General features: G+C 39.7%; 1 protein-coding gene across 1 annotated transcript in view; it reads left to right on the plus strand.

Annotated features, from left to right (window-relative positions):
- Positions 1 to 19,357, plus strand: part of LOC126188856 (N-acetylgalactosamine kinase) — a 96,405-nt gene extending 77,048 nt beyond the window's left edge. Inside the window, exons 9-10 of the mRNA XM_049930499.1 lie at positions 18,558 to 18,756; positions 18,837 to 19,357. Coding sequence (XP_049786456.1) covers positions 18,558 to 18,756; positions 18,837 to 19,002 — 365 coding nt within the window. The 3' untranslated portion in view covers positions 19,003 to 19,357. The remainder of the gene's footprint in view (positions 1 to 18,557; positions 18,757 to 18,836) is intronic.
- The last annotated feature ends 6,335 nt before the right edge of the window (positions 19,358 to 25,692 follow it).

The following is a 25,692-nucleotide window of genomic DNA, read 5'->3' on the forward strand; positions in this document are numbered from 1 at the left end:
ATGATCGAGTTTTTGTGTCAAATTATCTGCATCTGAAATGGCATAAGCTCTTTTTGCCTATGTACGTAGAACCCCGTTTTATTGGTATTACAACTTGATGCATGAAGATATCAGTATGTATGCATGGGCTTACGATAAACACTATGTCCTAATGTCCCATCATCCCTTCTGTAGACAAAGACATTTAAAAATGGAAGTTTTCCATCCTTTTCAACTTCCATGGTTAATGTTGGGCTGCAGACATTTAAATGATCTAGGAAATGATCCAGAACATTCCTCACATGTGGCCATGCCATAAACGTATCGTCAACGTATCTCCAGAAACAAGTTTGTTTCAAGAACGCCATCTTCAGTGCCATGTCCTCAAAATCTTCCATAAACAAATTGGCAACTATGGGGGAAAGTATTTGTCATTAAATAAAAAATACGTTGACTTCAGCACATGGCGACAAAGCTTAGTTGTTTCTTCATCCAATTTTTCACCAATTAACTGCAAAGAATCTCCAAGAGGAACTCTGGTAAACAGACACAACATCAAAACTAACGATAGAATCTTTGGGACTGTGACACAAAGATTTCGAACACTGAATAAAAATCAGAGAATTGGAAATATGATGTTCGCATTTCTTCCAGCAGACAAGGGAAGCACAACGGTTCTTCTCTCATGGGATAATTATGTGGGTAAAATGGATCTTTTGCTTGCAGACTCGGCATACCAAAGATTGTAGAACGATCTGTCTGAACGTATAAAATGCAAGTTGCTTTCACCTTTGAAGAAGAGTTCGTTATCTGACGATGTTGTTAAAAAAACTTAGATCTGGTGCTGCAGTCTCACAAAAGAGATTATACGGTTTGCCTAAGGTACACAAGTAAGGTGTTCCTCTTTGGCATATTGTTTGCAGTTTGGGTGCTCCTACTTACAAGGTAGCCAAGTATTTACCGTCCTTTCTCAGTTCCCATGTTGGAAAATGTGAATATCATATTTCCAATTCTCTGGTTTTTATTCAGTGTTTGAAGTCTTTGTGTCTCAGTCTCATGGATCTGCTCATTAGTTTTGATGTTGTGTCTCTACCAGAGTTCCTCTTGAAGAGTCTTTGCAGTTAAATGGCGAAAAATTGGACGAAGAAACAACTAAGCTTTGTTGCCATGTTTTAACATCGACATATTTTTTTTTAATGACAAATACTTTGAACAAACGGACAGAGTCGCCAGTTTGTTTATGGAAGATTTTGAGGATACAGCACTGAAGATGGCATTCGTAAAACCAAGCTGTTTCTGGAGATACATTGTCGATCCGTTTATGGTATGCCCACATAGGAGGGATGCTCTGGATTGTTTCCTATATCATTTTAATTGTCTGCACCCCAAAATTAAGTTCACAGTGGAGGTTGAAAACCATGGAAAACTTCCGTTTTTAGATGTCTTCGTCTAGAGAATGGATGATGGGACATTAGGACGTAGTGTTTATCGTAAGCCCACACATGCGGACTGATATCTTCGTACATCAATTTGTTATCCATTGTACCAATGCAATGGGGTTTTATGTTCATTGGTAAAAAGAGCTTATGCCATATCAGATGCAGATAATTTGACACAAGAACTGGATCATCTAAAAGCTGTGTTCAAGCAGAATGTTATACTGACATCAGATCTGTCATGCTCTACAGATTGGGCCTTCGCGGGGACTAACAGAAGATACAAACAAATTGGTGGCATTCCTATATTTTGCTAGGATCATATCTTCAAATATAGGAAGAATTTTAAAGAAATTAGATATTAAAAGTGTATTCCGTCCACTGACTAAAACCAGAGCTCTGCTGGGCTCAGTGAAGGATGATTTGGGTTTGAGAAAACCCAGGGTCTACAAGATTCCCTGGCATTGTGGAAAAGTCTATGTTGGACAAACGATTCACACAGTCCAGAATCGCAGCATGGAGCATCATCGTCACATGCATTTATTTCAGCCAGAAAAATCTGAGTGTTGAAACATTGTCTTACTGAAGGACATAAAATATTGTTTGATGAGACACAAGTGGTTGCTCCTGTATCACAATATTGGGATTGTGTAGTGAAAGAAGCCATTGAAATCTGGCTATCTAACAATATTATAAACAGAGATAAGGAGTATCCTTTAAGTAAGAGCTGGAGTGCTGTTCTGTTTGACATTAAGAAACAACAGTTCTTGTTTCAGTCTTCAAAAACTGTCAATAGTGTTTGATATCGATTTATCATTTTCGTGAGCTTTCACCACCGATGCACTGTTGTGCCTGTCACTAGAGGGCAGTTATGTGCGCACACGTGCATTGGACCCACAGTCGGTGTATAAAGGAGCAGGTGTGGTGTGTTTGATTTCAGTCCCGGTGAGATAGTGCGATGGTCTACTCACCTGAAGATGAGGGCCAGGTGGACCGCCGAATTGTTGTGTACAGATGATGATATGTTCTGGCTGGAGACCTGATATCAGTTCAAGCACTTCCTTATAGTCTTCTAGGTTTCTTGACACTACTGTGGACATCTGATGCCGCTATTTATCTACACAGTGAATCACAACTGTCTTATGTACTAAAGCACGCTATTGGATGGGTGGCCAGAATATTATGGCTGATAGTTCTGGGAAACTGCTGTAGGTGATATGAAATTTGCTCTATTTCATTAACTAAGAACTATTTTATTTTAAAGAGATCTACAGAAGATTATGATTAGTCTGAGAGCTAATTCTGCTACTGTTTCCATATGAAAAGCTGCTTGTATTTTGTCAGGACCAAGACAGTGTTAAATTGCTGTAGTTGACACTGGTTTCCAACACAACTTGCATTAATATCTGTACTACTCAACTTGTTAGTTTATAGTGTGTGGATGCCAAAGGATTCCATGAGTTTCATTGTGAGCTTTCATTTTGCTGGTGTCCATGTGGTTGAAACTGTTCCAATAAGCAAAGTTACCATGAGCATTAGGAAATGTATCACTGATAGCTGGATTCGGAGATGATCACAGCCATAGAAAATCCTGTCAATCTGGTCAGACTTGCGTTAAGATACCTTCTGAATCAGTTATGTGATTAATGTGAAAAAGAATGAATAAAAGAAATGATCAGGAGAAATGCACATTTGACGAGATCTGAAATTATCATGTGTGTGTTGTGTTGCTGTCTTCAGCCAGAGACTGGTTTGATGCAACTCTCCATGCTATTCTATCCTGTGCAAGCTTCTTCATCTCCAAGTAACTAATGCAACCTATTTCCTTCTGAATCTCCTTAGTTATTCATCTCTTGGTCTCCCTCTATGATTTTTACCCTCCACACTGCCCTCCAATACTAAACTGGTGATCCCTTGATGCTTCAGAACGTGTCCTACCAAGTGAGCCCTTCTTCTAGTTAAGTTGTGCCACTCATTAGTTACATGACCTACCCATCTAATCTTCAGCGTTCTTCGGTAGCACCACATTTCAAAGGCTTCTATTCTCTTTTTGTCTGAACTATTATTCGTCCATGTTTCACTTCAATACATGGCTACACTCCATACAAATACTTCTGTGTGTCTCTTGTATGCACAGTATATGGACTGGTGCTGACTGCATAGCAGTTCATTTTTGGCTGGTGTTATGCCTTCTATGTTAATAGGTATAATCATTAACTGTAGCCCTGAAAAGGGCTCAGGTATATATGTTTCTGTTGTGAAAGGACGAGCAGTCAGATTATTTTGATCATATTCTGAAGATGCCCAGGGTACACGTGATTACTTTTATCATTCCGATCGCAGATCATTGCAGTCTTGTTGGAGGCTTGTTTCATGTGCAAGTTGTGACATGCGCAGACCAAAAATAGAACAAATGCTTCTCGCCATCGAAACACCACATGTTAAATACAGAAGTGCTATTTTGTTCATCCAGATATCCAGATCTTATCCACAGAATTCATGGAGGAAAAGAACATTGAAATTCTTATTTTAGAAACAGTTAATTGCACCATTACATTACTTAATAAATCACCTGGTTCTGAATTCACTGTTAACAAACCACCCAATTTTCAAAATAAACATGTGTAGATTGTGATCGGTGATTTCAACAGCCATAGTACCATTTTGGGACTATGACCATGAAGATGAGAATGGGACAGCAGTACAAGTGTGGGCAGAAGCAAGTCACCTGACTTTAATCCATGATGCTAAACTGCCTGGATCTTTTAACAGTGGCAGTTGGAGGTGAGCTTACAATTCTGACCTAATTTTTGGTAGTACCAGTATCAGTCAACAATGTGTAAAATCTGTCTGCTCCTCGATACCCAACTCGCACCATAGACCAATAATGTGTCAATTATTTGCTGCCATAAGACCATAGAAGGTATCTTTCCAGAGAAGGTTTAATTTTAAGAAGGCTGATTGGTTATTTGTGGCATTGCTGGACATTGAAGTATCTTATATAGAACCAATAGGTGAATGTTATGACACCTTCACGGCAGCTGAAAAGAGATGTTTGAGAATGTCTATTCCTTGCGGCTGTCGAATATCTTATAGCCCCGGGCTTACTTCACAACAAGCCACCCTACTAGTGGAATACAGCTACTTATTTGAAGAAAACCATTTCAGTGAAGAAACTATGGAAACAAGGCACAATCTTATTTCCTGTATAAGGGAGACAAAAAGGGATAAGTGGATAAAAACTATAGAAAACTTGGATCTGAAAAGAGACAGCCATAAAGCTTGGAGACTTCTGAGACACCTAAACAATTCTCTGACTAAGACCATTACACATCATAATATCACTGCCAATCGAATAGCACATCAGTTACTGATGAACGGGAAGCCAACACACAAATCACAAAAACTGAAATTGCAAAGAGAAGAGCAAGAGGAGAATAATGACCTTACGTCATCATTCAGCCTGGAAGAACTACAGAAGCCTATCAAACAAAGTAAAAAAAAAAAAGGTAAATCAGTTGGGTTGGATGATATACGAACCGAGCAAATCGAACACTTCGACTTAAATAAAAAAGAAATGGATTCTTCAACTTTTCGATAACTGTGTAAGCAGAAACCAAATTCCAAAGATATGGTGGAAGAGTCGAGTGATTGCTTTGCTGAAACCAGGCACAGAAGGAAATGATCCGAAGAATTTTAGATCAGTCGCACTGTCATCTTTACAAATTGCTGGAAAGACTGATTTTGAATTGCCTATCACCTGCAATTGACCCTTCACTTATACCTCAGCAATCTGGATTTCGTCCAGGTAAAAGCTGTACTGGACAATTGTTAAACCTCACACAGTTTATAGAAGATGGCTTTGAAGCTCGGAAGCTGACAGGAGTGGCATTTGTCGGCTATCAGAGGCATATGGTACGGTCAATCACCAGGTACTACTAGTCAAGGTCTACAATCTGACCAAAGATTTTTGACTAACCAGACTCATGGCCTCCCTTCTGCAGAATCGCAGGCTCTTCATTGACTTTTAAGGACAACATAGTCGATGGAGACTACAGAAGAATGACCTCCTGCAAGGAAGTGTTTTGGCTCCAATTCTGTTCAATATATATACATAACGACCAACCTATAGACCCCAACGCCAGGAGCTTCTTATATACTGACGACCTCACTCTAGCCACCCAAAGCGCAGAATTTGAATCAGTGGCGAGCAACCTCATGAATGCCCTTGAAGATCTATTCAGATGCTACAATACAAACCAGCTTAAACCAAACTCTTCAAAGACCCAAGTGTGTGATTTTCATTTGAGAAACAAGGAAGCCATACGCAAGTTGAAAATAGTATGGTTGGGGGTTGAACTGGAACACTACGAGACTCCAAAATATCTAGGAGTGATACTTGCTTGATTTCTCACTTTCAAAAAGCACTGCATGAAATGCAAGTCAAAAGTCTCCACCAGGAATCTCCTATGGAAACTGTTTGAATCACAGTATGGTAGTCAACCTGAAACAAGCCGAACATCTGGAATGGCACTATGCTATTCTGTGGCAGAGTATGCCTGTCCTATTTGGTATAATTCAACTCATGTGAAACAGGTGGATGTAGCTGTCAACGAAACCTGCAGAATTGTAACAGGTCACTTGAAACCCACTCCAGTTGAATGGCTTTACCACCTCACAGGAATAGCACCACCACCTGTTCGAAGGGAGATAGCTGCAAACAAGGAAAGAAAGGTAGTGGAACAGGAAATTACTCATCCTCTGTATGGGCATGAACCGCATCTGCAACAACTGAAGTCAAGGAAGAGTTTCCTTAGGACATCAAAGGAACTTATAAACACTGCTAAAAAAGCTAGGTTACAACTATGGAGGGCTACAACCTATCTTCCCACTGGTTGTAAAAGAATTGTTGAAGCTTTACCTGCAGGCCATGGTGGGGAATGGACAACTTGGAAGTCCTTGAATAGACTGAGATTCGGAGTTGGAAGATCAAAAGTTAACCTGGCAAAATGGGGATATACTGATCCAAATAATATTCGGTGTGACTGTGAAGAAGAACAGACAGTCTGGCACGTGCTTCCTTGTCGATTGTGTCCAGCCTCCTGTACAGAAGATGACCTTCAACAAGCAACAGAAAATGCACTGGAAGTGGCCAAGTTTGGTCAAAAATAATTTAATCATAACTGTGTAAAATGTACCTGTACATGTACCTGTACCTGTATGTTTCTGACATGAGAGTAATAATAATACTACAAATACTTTCAGAAAAGACTTCCTGGCACTTAAATCTATACTTGATATTAACAAATTTCTCTTCTTCAGGAATGCTTACCTTGCCATGTCCAATCTATGCTTTATATCCTCTCTACTTGAGCCATCATCAGTTATTTTGCTTCCCAAATAGCAAAACTCATTTACTACTTTAATTGTCTCATTTCCTAATATAATTCCCTCAGCATCACCTGATTTAATTTGACTACATTCCATTATCCTTGTTTATCTTTTGTTGATGTTCATCTGATATGCTCCTTTCAAGACACTGTCCATTCCGTTCAGCTGCTCTTCCAGGTCCTTTGCTGTCGCTGACAGAATTACAGTGTCATTGGCAAACGTCAAAGTTTTTATTTCTTGTCCATGGCATTTAATTCCTACTCCAAAATTTTCTTTTGTTTCCTTTACTGCTTGCTCAATATACAGATTGAATAACATCGGGGATAGGCTACAACCCTGTCTCACTCCCTTCCCTGCCACTGCTTCACTCTCATGCTCCTCGACTGTTATAACTGCCATCTGGTTTCTGTACAAATTATAAATAGCCCTTCGCTCCCTGTATTTGACCCCTACCACCTTCAGAATTTGAAAGAGAGTATTCCAGCCAACATTGTCAAAAGCTTTCTCTATGTCTGCATGTGCTAGAAATGTAGGTTTGCTTTCCTTAATCTATCTTCTAAGATAATTCGTTGGGTAGGATTAGTGAATATGAAGAGTAAATGGACAACTTGGAAGTCCTTGAATAGACTGAGATTCGGAGTTGGAAGATCAAAAGTTAACCTGGCAAAATGGAGAAGATTGCTTGTGGGAAGTGGAGCTCAGTAGCAGCGAAATAATTTTATGTTCTTGCAACTGCTTTTCCTAACTATCTTCCTACCTTCCGGTAAATTCTGCCTTGATTTATTTCATATAATTCTATCCTATTAACCAGTCAGTATTTGATAGTACCGTTTTTCTTCTCCTTGTAAGGTTTTACCAACCTGTATGTTAATTTAATATGAATGTGAATAGAATATAAATATTAAATGTACATCCAGTTTATCTCATAACTACTAATGTTACTCATTGCATGAATTGATTAAAATTTTAAACAAACAATTCAAAATGGAATGTTAGTAATATTTTAGTCTTGAAAGAGGAACAACTGGAGTAGGACTGAGGGTACAAAATATTAGAAAATCTTGTTAGAAGTGTAACTTTTTGGAATTCTTGACCAAAATAAAGAAGATGCACACAAAAAAGCAAAAGACATAATTATCCTCATGCAGTACTTCCCATTACCTTAGTTCTTTCATTGTTAACAAACAATATCATGTTGATTGTTTGTTTACCACAACCAACTTCACATAAAGATATTTCTTTACTTCCCTCATTGTGTCTTCAAAACACAAATTAAATATCAGTGATGGCAGCAAGCAACATTATGTTACACTTCACTGATTTTGACCTCTTGTATCATTCCTGTAGCACTGACTTCTCCAGCGACTTTGTAAACAAAGTGAATGGATAGTTCTTCTGTCCTTGCAGTTTAAGTGCAAAAATTTTTTTGTTACATTTTATCAAAACCTCCTTCAGATCTATGTGTGCAATGTATGATTTCTAATTTTTCTTAAATATAGCTCGTTATTGAACACAGTGCTAAAATTACTTCTAAGTGATACTGATTTTCCTGAAAATGACCAGAACTTCTTGTAAACTACTTTCAGTTTTACATTTTTCGATAACATACTCTTGTGAATAGTTTTGACTGATATGTAGAGTGGACATAGGTGACGACTTTCCAGGTAGAATAATGGAGACCACAAATACCAATAATCTACACTTTATTGGAAGATGGAGGCCACATCAAAACACATGCATTTATAAGTCATCAGTTATGAACTGAGGCAAATATTGTCACTGCAGCAGAGCTGTAGCACTCACCAAAGAATCTCCTTGCTGGATTCCACGACTGCTGCTAGGTCATTACAGATGTGATACTTGGCAGATCGTGCTATAATTTTCAAATCTGTGTGCTCTTGCTTTCTTTGAAAGTGCAATGATTATATTCTTTTTCAAGATGCCATGGAACTTTCCAAGTTACATATGTTTTGTTGTTGTAATATGCTGAAAATGGCCCTAAGGATAGAATAATGACTAAATTGTGGTTGTGCATGCTCTCCTAGTTTGGAATGTTTTACATCTACATATGCACACACAGTACACAAACCACTGTATGGTGCATGGCAGAAGGTACCCTGTACCACTACTAGTCATTTCCTTTCCTGTTCTACTTGTACAAATAGAGCGAGGGAAGAACGATTGTCTATGCGCCTCCGTATGAGCCCCAATTTTTTGTGTATTCGTTCTTACACAAAATGCCTGTTGGCAGTAGTGGAATTGTTCTGCATTCATCTTCAGAAGCTGGTTCTGTAAATTTTCTCAATAGTGTTTCTTGAAAAGAACATTGTCTTCCCTTCAGGGATTCTCATTTTGGCATTTATCTGGTAATAAATATGCAATCAGTCACTTTTTTACGATTTTTTTCAACCATGAACATGTTTTCGAGCCACTGCAGGCTCATCTTCAGATGGAGGAGTTACAGGAACATTATGTTGTGGACCAAGTGTAGCTAGATGCAGTGCTGGTGTTGCTGGCAAAAATCATGGAAATTTAGTAATCAGTGACGAAACATTTACGAATCTGAAACTTTTTTTATTGTATCTGAACTCATAATCTGTTCAAGAATTCTGCAGCAAACAGATGTCAAGGATATTGGCCTATGGTCAGCCGGCAACGCATGATTGTGTCCAAGATTTGCAGTCTTTCTGGACATTTGGACAGATGAAGTAATTTGTGAGAAGCTTCACTATTGGACGAATACCAGAATGTGAAAGCCCAAGTAATTGATTGAAAATAGTTCGTCTCATGGTGTCTGATACCAGTAGATAAAGGCAGTTTTGGGAGACATCACATAGTACTTGTTTTGAAGAGCCAAGGATGTTGCGATGTTTGATGTGCAGTCGCTTTGTGTTGCCGTCTAGGAGTTTACATAACGTATATGCTCTAGCTATGCTGCTGCAAGTTTGTCAAAATCAGTATCTATTGAGAGAGAGTTTATCTGTGAAAGGAAGCCAGCCATGACTTTGTCCACACCATGTAGACGTGGAACATTGATTGTGAATTGTGCAGTGTAAGTATAAATGGAGGAAATACCATGAGCAACAGTCTTTTGCAGAGTTTTGAATAGAATCCGGTGGTGGGTGATAATCCATATAGACTGTCAAAGATGTGCCCTCATGTCATCTTTGAAGTATTGTATTGCTTTCGACAATGCCAACAGTTCTCTGTCATAGGCCAATCACTTATGCTGTGAGTTGGTCGGATTTTTTGGAAAAGAAGTGCTGTAGCTGTTGTGTGCATGCTACTGACTGTTGAAGAACAGCACTAGTCACAAAGTTGCTCATGTGCATGGTGACCATCAGCTGGGTAGTGGATGAGCTAGGATCTTAGCCTGAGAGAGACAGTCTGTAATTTTTTCAAATGCTTGTCGGATCTGTGAGGTCCATTGAATAGTCTTTTTGCCTGAGATGTGTTTGCTTGTAAACACATCTGTACGAGGTACCTGAATGGTGGCAGCATTAGGCAGGTATCTACGATAATTAATTATCAAGCTGAAAAATCAGTACAGATTGTGAAAGGCCTGTGAGTGCAGCATGTGATGTTTAGCTTGTTAAGGTGTAGACCAAACGCCGTCATGGCAAACCAAATGACCAAAGAAGGTAACTTGAGACTGCCTCATCTGACACTTGTCATAGTTGATTGTGACACCAAATTTGTGTAAAGTATCGAAAACTGGTTTGATGTGGTCTTGTTCCTTTTGGAAGCAGAGAAAACTAAAATGCCATACAAGTAGGTGTAGCAGAAGGGAAATTTGAAAAGAGCATTGTCTATGAATCTTTGCCAGGTCTGGCTTGCATTTTTAAGTCGTTATGTCGTATAAAGAAATTCATACAGTCTTAAAGGGATTATGATTGCAGTCTTTGGAACATCCTCTGGCTTCATAGGAATGTACAGACATGCTTTCTTACAATTCAGCTCACTGAACACTGGGGTGCTTGTCAGATAATGTGCAAAATCTGAATGTTAGGGATAGGCTAAGTGTCTGGTATCATATGGGAGTTATAAGGATTGATAACCACCGTATAGGCTATAGGTGACATCCTTCTTAGGTACAAGATGAATGGGCAAGACCCAAAGACTATCAGACTGTCTAATAATCCCAGTTTGTAATAACCTCTTTGTAACGAACTTAACCACAGTAAGTCTGTTCAGAGGTAGCCTACACACTTTGGGTGGGCCTAGGGTGGTGTTTATTTTATGAACTATACTGTTGCTGATAGCACACATGGATGATGGGAAGTGGGAAACATATATGGCAGGTGCACGGGCACTAGAGGAGCAATGCACTTGACTAACCTGTACAGGTGCTGATGTAAGAGAAGAAATGTTACTGTTACTGTTACAGTTCCTCTCTTATGGCTCAATCTCTTTCAAGATCAGTGCTCATTCTCACCTGGGGAGGTAACTTCACAACCCACACTGTCTTTGCCATGTCATATTTGTTGGTAGCTGGAGGTGACAAAATAACTGTTACAATTGGCTATGGTGGTGTGTGTGTGTTTGTTGCTGTATGTCCTGCATCTGTTGATTCATTTGTGATGGGGAAAAATGAAATGATCAAGCTGTTCCAAGTATATATATGTCAGCAGTTAGCACAAATTTTATCGGAAGTGGCGTGCTTTTCTTCACATTGGTGAAATGTTTCCTTCAGTAAGTCGAATTATTGCTGGGTGGTACATTGTAATTTTGCTGATGATAACAGGCAGTCTTTTGATATCTATTGACTGTGTTTGTACATATCAACAGAACTAAGAGTTTGTGAGCTGAGGTACATAGTCATTGGTTACATGGGGGATGGTACAGCACTGATAATTCCATTCACAGAACGTCTGCTGCTGTGACGTAGAAGAGGTCCACAAGCCAAATCAGGGCTGAGGCAAGATGTCTTAGAACTTCAGACCCCAGTACTGGTTTGTAACATCAGCAATGAAAAATTTCCAAGAGTACATGTCTTCTAAGTCGAAGTCAAAGCTTCAAGACATGTTTCCATACACTGCGGTGGATGAATCATTCACTGCAAGGCACTGGTTGTAGGTACATGGAATAACACTCACCTCATATCCCATGTCAACGAGAAAATATTGGTGGCAAGTGTGATCCAGGATGTAGAGTCTGTCACAAGAAGATGGTGTGCAGTGAGATTGGCTCACATGTCAAGGTAGTAGGCGTCTTGAATTGGGGCAACAATTGTTCTTCCCATTTAGGTAGTCTTAGGATGCCTTGCAGTTGTGCGTAATAGTGCCGGAACAACCAAGGAGCCAACAGAGGCATGTTTGTGTCTTTTTGTCAGGGAGGTGATTGCTGTTGCCAACCAATTGTCTGTTTGTTTTGGCTGGCCGATGGTCACTGCCTGGGTGGGTGGGAGTGACGTCATCCTCAGCAGCATCTGTGTGTGCTCATAATTGTTCAGCTGCCTATTGCTGCATGTCAAGGCATGCTTCCCAATTGAGGCAGGACTGGTTGTTGGTGTCCAGTGAATTAAGACATTGTTGGTGTTGTAACAGGGCTTGAAGTGTGTGTGCCAAACTTCATTTCTTCTCTTATGGCTCAATCTCTTTCAAGATCAGTGCTCATTCTCACCTGGGGAGGTAACTTCACAACCCACACTGTCTTTGCCATGTCATATTTGTTGGTAGCTGGAGGTGACAAAATAACATCACTAATGAGATTTGCATACTTACCAAGGTGGCACAGTAATGTGACGAACATGGAGCTGATGTCAGAAATGCCATGACTGCCACATAGTTGTTTTGGCTGGAAAGAAAGTGTTCATGCATGGCCCAACTGAGTTGACTCCATTTGGCAACGTGAATAAATTTGGCAGAACCGAACGTGACACGGTAGGTGCAACACATCGAGTGACATTCGATGTGTGTCCATGACAATTTGTTGAAAGATGTCTCATTTGTTTATCGAAGAGTGGCATTCATAGCCAAAGTCACCCAGAAGAGTTGGTAACTCATACATATTGCTCAGGTACGTAGAGGTCACAGTTCATATCACCAGCACTGCACAAGAAAATATCAGTTTCACATTTAAGCAGAGGCAAAAATTGTCGCTGTTGCTACCGAGCACTTAACTCGACACCGTGTAAGTCACTGCCTTGTAATTGCTTAACTTCAGCACTAAGGTTGTGTGATGACTCCATTGTTTCTGCAAGCAAGATGAGTCAAAGAACATAAAATAGTTTATAGCTGTTAGTGTTGTTTGCTGGGTGGTCACCAGTGTAGATTTTCAAATCTATGTGCTTTTACTTTCTTTGGAAGTGCAATAATTATACGCTTTTTCAAGATATAATGTAACTTCCCCAGTGACACATATTTTGTTCATGAGCTTGTATAATTCTTGCTGTGTCGTGTGGTATGATACCTGTGGAAATACACTGATATTTCATCAATATCTGGGCAGTCTTGCCTTCTGTGTTTGTGCAAAACTTTTTGAAATACAGAAAAGAGTATGGATATTGAAACACTGGTTTCAGCAATTCACACACTCAGTGGTTGCAATTATGAACATTTTCATTCATGCCTTTCCAGCCACATACAAGGTTTGCAATAATAGAAAATGTATTTCAACAACAGAGAGTAGTCAACAATCACAAGAAGTTCAGTGTGGTGATAAGTAACCTGAACCACCAGTCCTCAGCATTGATGTCGGATGTGATGGTGAGCTCACCTACAGAAGGAGCATACGGCAGACTGAATGAAGTTCTAATTTCTTGGTGCATGAAGGCAGTAGACATCAGCATCAAGCAGGTACTGTACCAAGAGAAGCAGGGAGGTAGGACTCTGTCAGAATACTGGTGACATTTACGCAGCCTGGTAAAGTGTTCGACAGTCTCTAAAAGGTTACTGTTACAAATGGCAATAACTTCCAGCAGAAGTAAGGACTGTCCTAGCCATATACAAGGAGAGAGAAGCTGACAAGCTACTACATGCTGTGGACAGAATCTATGAGATGCGTAAGCCAGCTGCAATGTTACAATGATGTCGACAGATTCCACATATGATTACCACCATGATCAGCAAATTGAAACCGGAGCCATAACTATAAACAGTGCCACAGTCACACCATGACATGCAACAAGCATTTCAAATGAGGTTAGAGATTTGAAAGCTATTCTAGAAGACCTGAGAACACAACTGTGTAGGCAACAGCATGACAAGTTAACATTAATCAGGTGTGAAAATGAGCTAGATGTGAAACACGAAGCCAGGAAGAGGATGTACATAAAGTGTGTTGCTACAGTAAATATTTTGAGATGCATGTCACCATGTTTCTACTCAAAGAGCCGAGGTACATGCAGTAACAGTGCAATGTTTTTGTGTCAGCAGCAGCGGTCATCACCGCATACATCTCCTTTTACTTGGAAGAAGTTGTATGTATTAGAAAAGCATACAGGCATTAGGGTTTTGGTTGATACTGGGTCAGACATCAGCTCACTTCCTGACCTCCATGCACCATGCAACGAACAAGACATATAGTCATGTTTGAAAGTAGTGAATAACACTGTGATTAACACATATGGGCATAAAGTATGCAAGATTGATGTGGGTTTCTTCAAACAGTTTACATGGTCTTTTGCGATAACTGATATATTGGACCATTGATTGGGCACTGTTTTTCTAGCTCATTTCACATTGACAGTCGACTTACAGCGAGAACATTTATTAAATTTGACAGACAACAGTACTGTATCAGGCACTAAAAGAGGTACGATGGCTGAGAAGCTTCAGGCGATTGGCAACTCTGTATCTGAGGAGCTACATAACGAAGAGAAAAGTCAGAAACTTCTGGATGACCAGGCAATATTAACAATGGATAATCAACTAAACAGGTTCACTGAAAAGAAATTAAACATAGTATGGTACTTTATATTCATACCATGCTGAGGCAGTCAGTTTCATGACTAGCACAGAGAGTTGCACCAGAGAGGCTGACAGAAAAAAAGGTGATATTTAAAGAAATGTTAGTTGGGAGTAATTTGCCAGGCAGATAGCCAGTGATCTTTGCCCCTACACTTGGTATGGAAAGACGTACAGATAATGGAGGCTGTAAGGGGTTTACCAGGCATTAAACTTGAGGATCATCCCACATAGATATCCCGTAACCAACATACAGGACTTCACATGTTCTCCGGCCAGTGCGAAAATTTTTAACATTCTCTACTGCAAGAAAGCTTACAACAAGATACTAGTAGCTCCAAGAGGCATTCTGAAGACAGTAATGACTACGACATTCAAGTTATCCAAGTTTTCCTTTGTGCCTTTTGGCCTTCAATAACACAGTACCAACTTGGCAGCATTTTATTGTCAAAGTGATAAAGGGATTGGCATTTTGTTTTGCTTATCTTGATGACATTTTGATGTTCACACTGTATACTCAAACACATGAACACTGTCTGTGTCAAGTCTGCAGGTGACTCTTTGGTCATGGAGTGGTGTTAAATGAAAATAAGTGCATCATGCACAAGAACAAAGTCCCTTCCCTTTGGACATACTGTGTTGTCAGAAGGTACATTGCCTCTGCCAGAGACGATCATGGCAATACAGTCTCTGCCAAAACTGGTGAACTATCAAGAGCTGAGACAATATATGGGAGTAATAAATTTTTTTTCAAATCATCTGCCAGCAACGGCTGATGTGCAAGAACAACACATTGGTGCACTCAAGGGACATGATGCCAAGGGTCAGTGACTGATTAGGTGGACACCAGAAATGAACAAAGCATTTAGTGATCTACAAGCAAGCCTCAGCCAGGCAGTGATCCTCACTCAAACCAGTTCAATATGCACAGCTATTGTTGTAGACGTGAGTCAGTCAGCAATTGGGGCAGCGCAGAGAAGGGCAGTGGTAGCCACGCAGTTTTCCTCCAGGAAATTACAGGTATCACAGCAAAAATGGAGCACATATGACAATGAATTGTTGGCAATCTATGAAGCAATTAGATACTTCTGCCTGCAAACAGAAAATAGATGAGTGACCGTGTTTACAGACCACAGACCAATAACATGTGGCTCTAAAAACACTAGTGATAAGTGCTCCCTGAGACAGTTCCATTATATTGAGTTCGTAAGCCACATTACAACATATGATGTGGAAGAAGTGCAGAGAATTTGATGGCTGACTATTTTTCACATATTTGTGAGAGTTCAGAGATTATAGACTATGATAAGCTCATGGTGGAACAGACTGTGGATTCAGAACTGCAGCAAGTGTTAAATAACCCTTCTACAGGTCTGAAATTTGAACAAATTGTGGTGCCTAACTCTTAGCTGAAACTGTGGTGTGACATTTCTTAAAGCAAGCCAGGACCATTCATTACAGAGATGTTCTGAAAGACAGCATTTGGCAGTATCCACAGCCAATTGCACCCAGGAGTCAGTGCTACAATCAATTTGCTGACAGAGCGCTTTGTGTGGCCTGCTATGAAGAGATGTGCACCTTTGGGTATGTTCCTGCATTCCTTGTCAGCAAAGTAAAGTGGGCTGAAATGTACATGCTGATATTGGAAATTTTCAATGTCCCTCTGCTAGATTCACATACATTCATAGGGGCTGTGTGTGGCTATGATATTTTCTTGTGCATTTGTGTGATGTGATGTGAGAGTGCATGAGGTGTTTCTTCGGTGGATGTTGTTTTTTATCTTTGCCATCATGTTATGTAATTTTTAGTGTTGGCTAATTCTTCTTGTTGTTAAATAATTTTGACAAGATTGGGCCAGATAAAGAGATTTGTTCATTCATTATATGCTATGCATATTTTATGTATGTTTGTAGGTTCATGTCTACATTAGGTTATGTTCACTGTAGTCGCCAACACCTGGATAATACCTTCAGTTCTTAGCTGCATCACATAATCTCTATTTCACCAAAATATAGGCAGTCTGATCTTTTTTAGATCCCCTGGCATCTTCATATATGCATCCTTATTGATGAAAATTTAGACAGTGTGTTCTCAGTGATTAATCTGTGACCAATACAAAATTCTTTTGATTTTTTTCTCCTCTCTTGTTTTGCCAAAACTAAAAGCTCCCATTTGTTTCTGTTCCATTCGTTCACCAATGACTACATTCTAGTCTAATTGAAGTCCCAATTGACATATTTTATGATTTCAGTAATATTATCACTATCTTCTTCGCGCTCACTGTCATTGTCATTTGTGATGTCACAGATATGCATGCTTTGTTTGATCACAATATCTACTAGATATCTGTTCAGTTTCATCATCAGTGTTCTTTCTGTTTGTAACAAATAAAACTTTACTGTCTATTTTCTGATTCATTATTTTTTTTACTCCTTCTATACAATTAAATGAACCAAAAACCACCCTCTTCTGGACACCACATCTCACTGATTTCTTTTTCTACCTTCAGATTTTGTGGTTTGTTGCTCAGCCTTAGAGTTATCACATTTCACATAATCGCAATAATCACCATTCTCTTTTTGTCAGATAACTCCTCCTGAGTGGTTCCTGCCTGGAGATGTGAATCGTGGACTATTTTAACTTCAGAATATTTCATCGAGAAGGAACCCAGCAAGTCATTTTTGCCAGAGAACTTGGGTAAAATATTGTAAAATCACTTAAATCAGCAGGCCTATCATCAGGAAGCTCGAACTAACATGGATTAGACTTGACTGTATCCAACAATGTAACTTCTATTGTAAAACAATGGCAATAATAATAATAAAAATAATAAAAGTGGTAGTTTTCAAGTCATATCATGATGGATTGCCTTCCACAGAGTTGAAAGCTATGGTTTCCTGAAATTTTTGTAAAGGGATTTTGAATAAGCATGTGTTCAAACAAAAATATAAAACGTGGCCTGCTCTGGTCATAAGCAACTTAACAGCCATACATTATGACTGCTCTGTCATCAGTATGTTGGTAATCTCTGGTAATCAAAACAATAGCTACTCTGAATGTCTTCTACAAGTCCATGATGGGTGAGTGGAGTTACATAGCACAGATCATCTAATGCCTGCACATTCTGATAACATAATGACCTTTTACAGTATTGGGATTAACAAACCAATATCTAACTTGGAGAAATGATGACTGTTTTGATGCTTTGCAGTTGAGATACTCTTGTTTGAAATTGTGCTGCCAAGGCAAATAATGAGATACAAAGCCTTGGAACTTGATAGTCACATTATGAGGATCTTAGGGTACTTGAAATAAAGAAATTATCATGATTTAGCTGCAGTAGGGATATGACATGGTGATCACCGATTACATTTAAAATGCCTTAATCTAGTGATGTGTCCTTCAAAATGAGTCACTTAATCTCAAGTGGTCGGGACCTTGATGTATATATTACCACCTAATGTGTCATAGCTTTTGTAACATATTTAACACTTGTGTTATGATGTTATGATTAATGCTCTATACATTTGAGGAATGCATACTTTTGTACCATTCTTATTGGTTTATAATTTATACTTACAAAACTGGTTGTAGAGCTGGTGCTCTCACTTACATCAGTGTACAAATGATTGTCTCATTCCTCTCACTGCATGATAACATAAGGTTCCATTTTATTTAATTATCTTCCTTAAAATGTGAGAGTATTATGTGTATCATTTTGATGTACAAAGAGTGAGGTTCAGAAAGTTTGTCATACTCATGATTACTTCAGTTGTCAAATATAGCACCAAACTTTTTGTCATGTAGAGAGCATCCAACAAAAGTTTATTTTCTTGTCTTGCAGAGGCAGCCCGTGTGAAGAACTTCTGTGCAGTTTGTCAGTCTGAAGCAAGTGATGAAGAAAAACTGGTACAGCTGGGAAAGCTTATGAGAGAGAGCCATCAAAGTCTGCAGCATTTGTTTGAGTGCAGTCATCCTTTGCTGGACGAAGTTGTTCTCTTGGGAGAAAATGTGACACTGGGGTCTCGACTAACAGGAGCTGGGTATGTAGCCATATAGGTATAGGTTATAAAGTGCTAAGCTCCTACAGTCTTTCATACTTGTTTTCATATTTGTTTTACAGATGGGGTGGCTGTACTGTTGCTTTAACAACACAAGATTCATACAAAAAATACATAGAGAAATTGAAAACCAGTTTCTATGCCAAACACAGTGAAATACAAAATATTGATACTCTTGTATTTGCAACAGAGCCAAGTGAAGGTGCTGAAGTTTATGTAGTTGCTTAAAAAGAGGGGATAGAAATTATCAATAGCATTCCTGTTTAATTCTGGAATGATCACTACGCTTACCTTAATCAAAGGAAATAATATGGCTTTAAATGATACACATATATATTTTCATAAAGTACTCTATGCACTGAAGTAACTGCTATTATGAGCCATGCCATTAGATAAAATGTTCTTATTTATGAAAATCATGTATGCTTCTATGTGATGGCAGTAAAACAAATTTGAAACAGTTTCATGTTAGAGTATATCTGAGGTAGTAGAAAAAAAGAAAAGGTAATTTTTCTTCTCAGTGTCTGTTCCGCAGTGTATACTGCGAACCTTCTTAAAAAAAAAAATCAAACTTGTGTCGAGCTTACCATGTATGAGATATGCAGAAAGGTTTCCCTCTAAGGTCATCAATAAGTTACGTGTGTTTCCACCGAGTGAAGAAAGAGTGATTGATGATGCACTGGACTCACATTTAGGAGGAATGGTGATCAAACCCTTATGTGGACATCCAGATTTAGACTTGGCATGATTTCTCTGACTTACTTGAGGACAATGTCACAGTAGTTCCTCTGAAAAGGCCACTGATGATTTGGCATCTAGTCCTTGCTCACTCTGAGCTTGTGCTCTGAGGACATCATCAATGAAACCAGTCTCTAAACCTCCTTTTAAAACCTTAGAGCAAGTTATGTTGATATGAACTTTGCATGCACTTTAAATTTTGACATTGTGTCCACTCTGTTTTACTTTGAAGTTTTTGTTATTTACTGGCTTTATCGTGTTAAATATAAATTATTTTAACACTGTAGGAGTAAAGAAGACCACTCACTGAATAGCAGAAGTGGTGAGTTGTCCACAGACAAAAGAAAACAAAAATTTGCCAGCTTTTGGAATAAATCCTTTTTGAGCTAGAGTACAAACACACACACACACACACACACACACACACACACACACACACGTGCGCACACAGGCATGCAAATCTGTGTCCTTCTATTGTATGAGCTGTGTTCAGGCAGCACATCTCCTTTAACCTGAAGTATTTGCATGGTGCCAGGACTTTCCTCACAGTGATTATTTTAAGCAGTTTGAGTACAGAGGTTTTGCCTTTCATGAATGCATGAATTATCAGATTTTCTGTGCAGACTTATTTACCGAACCCATTTGCCACGATATCATCACTCTGAAGATTAATTTCCTCAACATTATGTTCATGGTTCAGTGTTTCATTTGGTACTTGAATGCTCTATGTAAAGTACCACAACACTCCTATGTTGCACTACTTCCAATTTTTGACAAAATAGTTTAATTGGATAGATAAAAATCTACTCACCAAGCAGCAACAGGGAAATGCAAACAAGAAAGACGATTAATTCTAATTTCTTTTTTTAATTTATTCTTACTGTTCCCTTTCTAATGACTGTTTCTGTTATCTGTTTTGCACAGTAATCTGCTGTTTTCCAATCTTTCTGGATATGTTTTTCTCAGTTGCACTCCTATGGTGGTTTTTGACATTCCATATACTTCACAAGTGTAGATAATCCCATCCTTTGTTGTAATATCTGTGTTGCTAATCTGATAATTATTCATTAGTTTTGGTAAGGTGGTTTTCATTTTTTAAATTCATGTTACCATTGCTACCACTTTTGTGTCAGTAAATCACTGAGATACATAATGTTCCTCCCTTTTGTGTATGATTCTTATTATCAGAACATTAGATGCCTGCATGTATGGAAATGTAAATTTTCTTAGTGGTGTGTCCCTAGCAACAGCCAGATTGGATGTAGTATTCAAGTAGTAATACACATGTGAAATGTGGTGTACATGAGGGGAAAGTTATTGAGAAAACATAGCAGAATAGAAAACTTACTTATAAACTGAATTGTAGTTGCAAGCATGAGTTTCAAGCTGATTTTTTTTCAGTTTGTAGGTGTGATAGAATCTACCTCTGTTAAAAAATCACCACTAGTCTATGTTATGTCAGGGGAGTAATGATAAATATGAAGTCCCAAGTATAAAACACATGAAACTTTTAAGTTTGTTGGATAGACACAGCTATTATTAAACTGTGAATGTATGTAAATAGAACAGGTAGATCATTTTAGTTGGAAACCAGGAAAATTGTGAGCCTGATTTGTGGTTTTGAGTGATATTTTGTTTTGAGATTGTTTGTGACACAATTTGTATCTCCATATGTAAACCATCTGGATTCAAATAAAGCATAATTATCGTGTACTTGAATAGAATGGTACAAAAATAAATTGAAATGTTGTAACGTATAATGGTACTCATTCAGTGTGTAAAAAAAATGTTACAGATAGAAAAATGTAAGTTCATTGCATTAAATTCATTTCCTGTATGAAGATGTGATGCAAGAATATATTGGCCTATGGTGAATTGAAAATTGTCTTGTTTGTGTTCATAATTAGGTTTATTAGATCACCGAATCTTTTTATACTAGTGCAATAATTGTTTGTCCTTCAGATGATGGTGGTGTTGTTGTTTGGGTGGTCTTCATTGCAAAGACTGATTCCTGTTACTCCCATTGTTTGCGACCCTGCCTCTGTAAATCATGCAATCTCATGAAGAAATGTTAAAACATAATTTGTAATTATCTGATTGGTGAGCAGTGTAGGTATCAATTATACATATTCTCTCTCTCTCTCTCTCTCTCTCTCTCTCTCTCTCTCTCTCTCTGTGTGTGTGTGTGTGTGTGTGTGTGTGTGTGTGTGTGTGTGTGTGTGTGTTTGTGTGTGTGTGTGTGTTTAAACTACCGTATGATTATATATATTATTAGTGAGCATTTTGTTTTACAATGGATATTGTTAATATTTCTTGAAAGATTTTTTTTCTCTATGAATGCAAGAATTTATTTTGCTTCATTTTGTAATTGTGTAAATGTTTTCAAGATCACATTGTGTTATCTTCTTTGTCAAAGATCCATATTTGCTTGGTGTTTGAATAGTCATCCCTGTGCTTTGGCAATAAGTCAGAGGGCTATTGAGGTGGTTTAAAATAATGATTATGACACTTATAAAGTTATCACACAATCCACATGTGTCTGAAACTTATGTGTGTTAAATCAGTCATCAAACAGTGGAAAATCCAGGATACCTGGAACCTACCCTCCTGTATAAAAGATATCAACCATTTCCTCTACCGAATCTCCACAGTTCCCGTCCTTTTACCACACCATCCTAAGCCAACCTACTCATGTGCCATCTAGACGAATCCTTCCTAAAGACCCAGAATCCTAAACCCCTCACCTGGTTCAGATTCATTGATGACATCTTTGCTATCTAGGTCGAAGGTGATGACACCCTATAGGTGTATAGAAAGGCCACACATACTGATCGTTATCTGCATAAAGATTCAAACCACCACCCTAGACAAAAAAGAGGTGTAATGAAAACCTTGGTAGACAGGGCGTAATAAATTTGTGAACCTGTTTATTTAAAAGATGAGATTGAACATCTACGGTCAACTTCCATTAATAATGGCTATTCTAGCAAGGATTTAGATAGAGCACTTCACTCAAGGCAGAGAATCAGGAGCAATGACCAACAACAGTCTCCCAAGGGCAAAGTTTTTCTTCTGTTCATTAGTAAGGTCACATATAGCATTGGGAAAGTTTTAAGCAAGTATGGGGTGGAAACTATTTTCAGACCCACCAGGAAAATAAAAGAATATTTAAGATTGGAAAAAGATGCACGACACCCTTTGACTACACCGGGGGTATATAAATTTCCTTGTAGTTGTGGACAGGTTTACATCGGTACCACAAAGAGAAATGTGAACACCCATCTTGTTGAACATAAGAGGAATTGCCACCTGGGCCACACGGATAAATCAGCTGTAGCGGAACATGTTTACCAGGAAGGTGATCATGAAATAAAATTCAGCGAGATGGGCGTCATATCAAAAACCTCGCATTATTATGCACGCATGTATAGAGAGGCTATCGAGATTGATAAACACCATAATAATTTTAACAGGAAAGATGAGGGTAATAAACTGGATAAAATTTGGATGTCAGCGTTGCACCACAAGCGTGACGATCGATTACTTTCAATCGAGAGTGTTGGCATTACCAGAGACGATCTCACAGCCGACGCCATGTGATTGACAGTGGCGCCCTCTGTACTGCCTATATAATGAGTGCTACCTCGAGTTCTCTTCACAGTTTGCCGCTGGATGTCTCCTGCAGTCGGAGACGAAATGTCAGGGGAGAGTTTTATACTTCGACCACGGCCTGTCAGCCCGGAAGTTTTAAGTGAAGATTCTCTGCCAGGGTTTCGACTACCTCTCGTCATGCCCTGAAAGGAGAAATCTCCTGTCCACTATCCTCCCCACCCCTCCCACAGTGGTATTCCGCCTTCCACTGAACCTACAAAATATACTCGTCCTCCTTACACACCACCCCTGCTCCCAATCCCTTAATTCTTGGCTCATACCCCTGTAATAGACCTAGATGCAAGACATGTCTCATAATCCTCACACCACCACCTACCCCAGTCTGGTCACTAACATCGTCCTCCTTACACACAACCCCTGCTCCCAATCCCTACCTAGATGCAACACGTGTGTCATACATCCTCACACCTCCACCTACCCCAGTCCGGTCACTAACATCACCTATCCCATGAAATACAGGGATACCTGTGAAACCAGTCATGTGGTCTACAAACTAGGCTGTAACCACTGTGCTGTATTCTATGTAGGCATGACAACCAATAAGCTATCTGTTCACATGAATGACCACCGACAAACTGTGGCCAGGAAACAAGTCAACCACCGTGTTGCTGACCACACTGCCAAACATAATATCCATCATTTCAATGACTGCTTCACAGCCTGTGCCATATGGATTCTTCCTGCCAACACCAGCTTTTCTGAATTGTGTAGGTGGGAACTTTTCCTACAGTACATCCTACGTCCTGTAACCCTCCTGGTCTCAACTTTCATTAGTCGCTGTCCTCAGCCATCCAGCCCCTTCCCAGTTTCCATTCCAGCACTACACAGCCGTCATTCCACCACCACACCCAGTCTTTTTATCTCTCTCCTTTTTCACTACCTGCCTCCCCTCTCCCTTCCCCACCTCTCCCCTGCCCTCCATCTAACCTGCAGCACTTGCTGTCCACTACTCCCACCATACTATCTCTCCTGCTCCCCACCCAGTCGCCACACCCATCATGCACTGGTGCTGCCGCTAGCAGTGTGGTTTCAGTTGCCTCAGACTGTGGTCGCGTGTGTGTGTGTGTGTGTGCGCGCGCGCGCGCGCGTGTGTGTGTGTGTGTGTGTGTGTGTGTGTGTGTGTGTGTGTGTGTGTGTGTGTGTGTGTGTGTGTGTGTTGACAAAGGCCAATGGCCGAAAGCTTTAATTGTGAGAGTCTTTTTGTTGTGTGTATCGTGACTCAGCATCTCTGCCATATGTAAATTAGCCATCAGTATTACATGGTCCAGTCATATTAATATGATGACTGCCTATGTTCAGTGTCAACATGCAATAAGCACTCACAGATGGCAGGTGGCAGCAGTAGCAGTGGAAGGTATAAAAAGCATGTCGGGGGAGGGGGAATAGCACAGTCGTTGTCATGATGCAGAAATAGAGCAATTCATCTGATGTCCAAAAGGACATGGTCATTGGCTTTCAGGCCAGGGCGGGAGCATTTCTGAAATGTTTGTAATCAGTTCATGTTCCACCATGCTTAAAGTATACTGTGTATAGCAGAGGTTGAAAATACTGCTTCAGTTGTAAGGTTCTTTTCAACCTCTGCTATAATGCTCAGTTGTTGATGTTCTGCTGACAGGATTGTTTGTGTACTGTGCATGGTGGAATGGTGCTATCCAGAACGAGCTTCCAAGGCAGTGCACCATGGGCCATAGGTGACAGGGATGAATGATGGCTGTGGAGATTGGGGGTTGGGGCTTGCAATTGTTCCTCATGGACGAGGAATTCCCAGTAACCGCGAGTCATAAGCTTGCATTGATTTCGTCCCTGCCCTTTGTACACACCGCCCGTCGCTACTACCGATTGAATGATTTAATGAGGTCTTCGGACTGGTACGTGGCATCGACTCTGTCGTTGCCGATGCTACCGGAAAGGTGACCAAACTTGATCATTTAGTGGAAGTAAAAGTCATAACAAGGTTTCTGTACGTGAACATGCGGAAGGATTATTCGAGGCATATAGGCAGTCATTTTTCCCTCGTTCTGTTTGGGAGTGGAACAGGGAGAGAAGATGCTAGTTGTGGTACAAGGTACCCTCCGCCATGCACCATATGGTGGTTTGTGGAGTATGTATGTAGATGTAGATCTGTATGGTCAATTAGACATGCAGCTTTTGAGCAGCCAAATTCATAGTTGAACTGAGAGGCTACCAACAGTGTTTCCTCAATGGCCATTCAGCCAGTGCCTGATTCATGTACTTGTGCTGACTGCTGTTCATTGGCAATGAAGACTGCAATTTTCACGTCAGTACACAACTGGATGTTCACTGAGTGGTGACAGATGGCCTTTTCTGATGAATCAGGTTTTATGCTCCATTAGGCAGATGGCTGTTGGCGTGTACATCTACATCTACGTCTACATCCTCTCTGGCCTCGGCAGCCAGAGACAGTGTTCATGTGTGTGTGAGTTGTATTTGTGTGTGTGTGTGTGTGTACGTTATCTAATTTGGAAGAAGGCCATTTTGGCCAAAAGC

This window comes from Schistocerca cancellata, chromosome 5 (genome assembly GCF_023864275.1).
Source record: "Schistocerca cancellata isolate TAMUIC-IGC-003103 chromosome 5, iqSchCanc2.1, whole genome shotgun sequence".
NCBI lineage: Eukaryota > Metazoa > Arthropoda > Insecta > Orthoptera > Acrididae > Schistocerca > Schistocerca cancellata.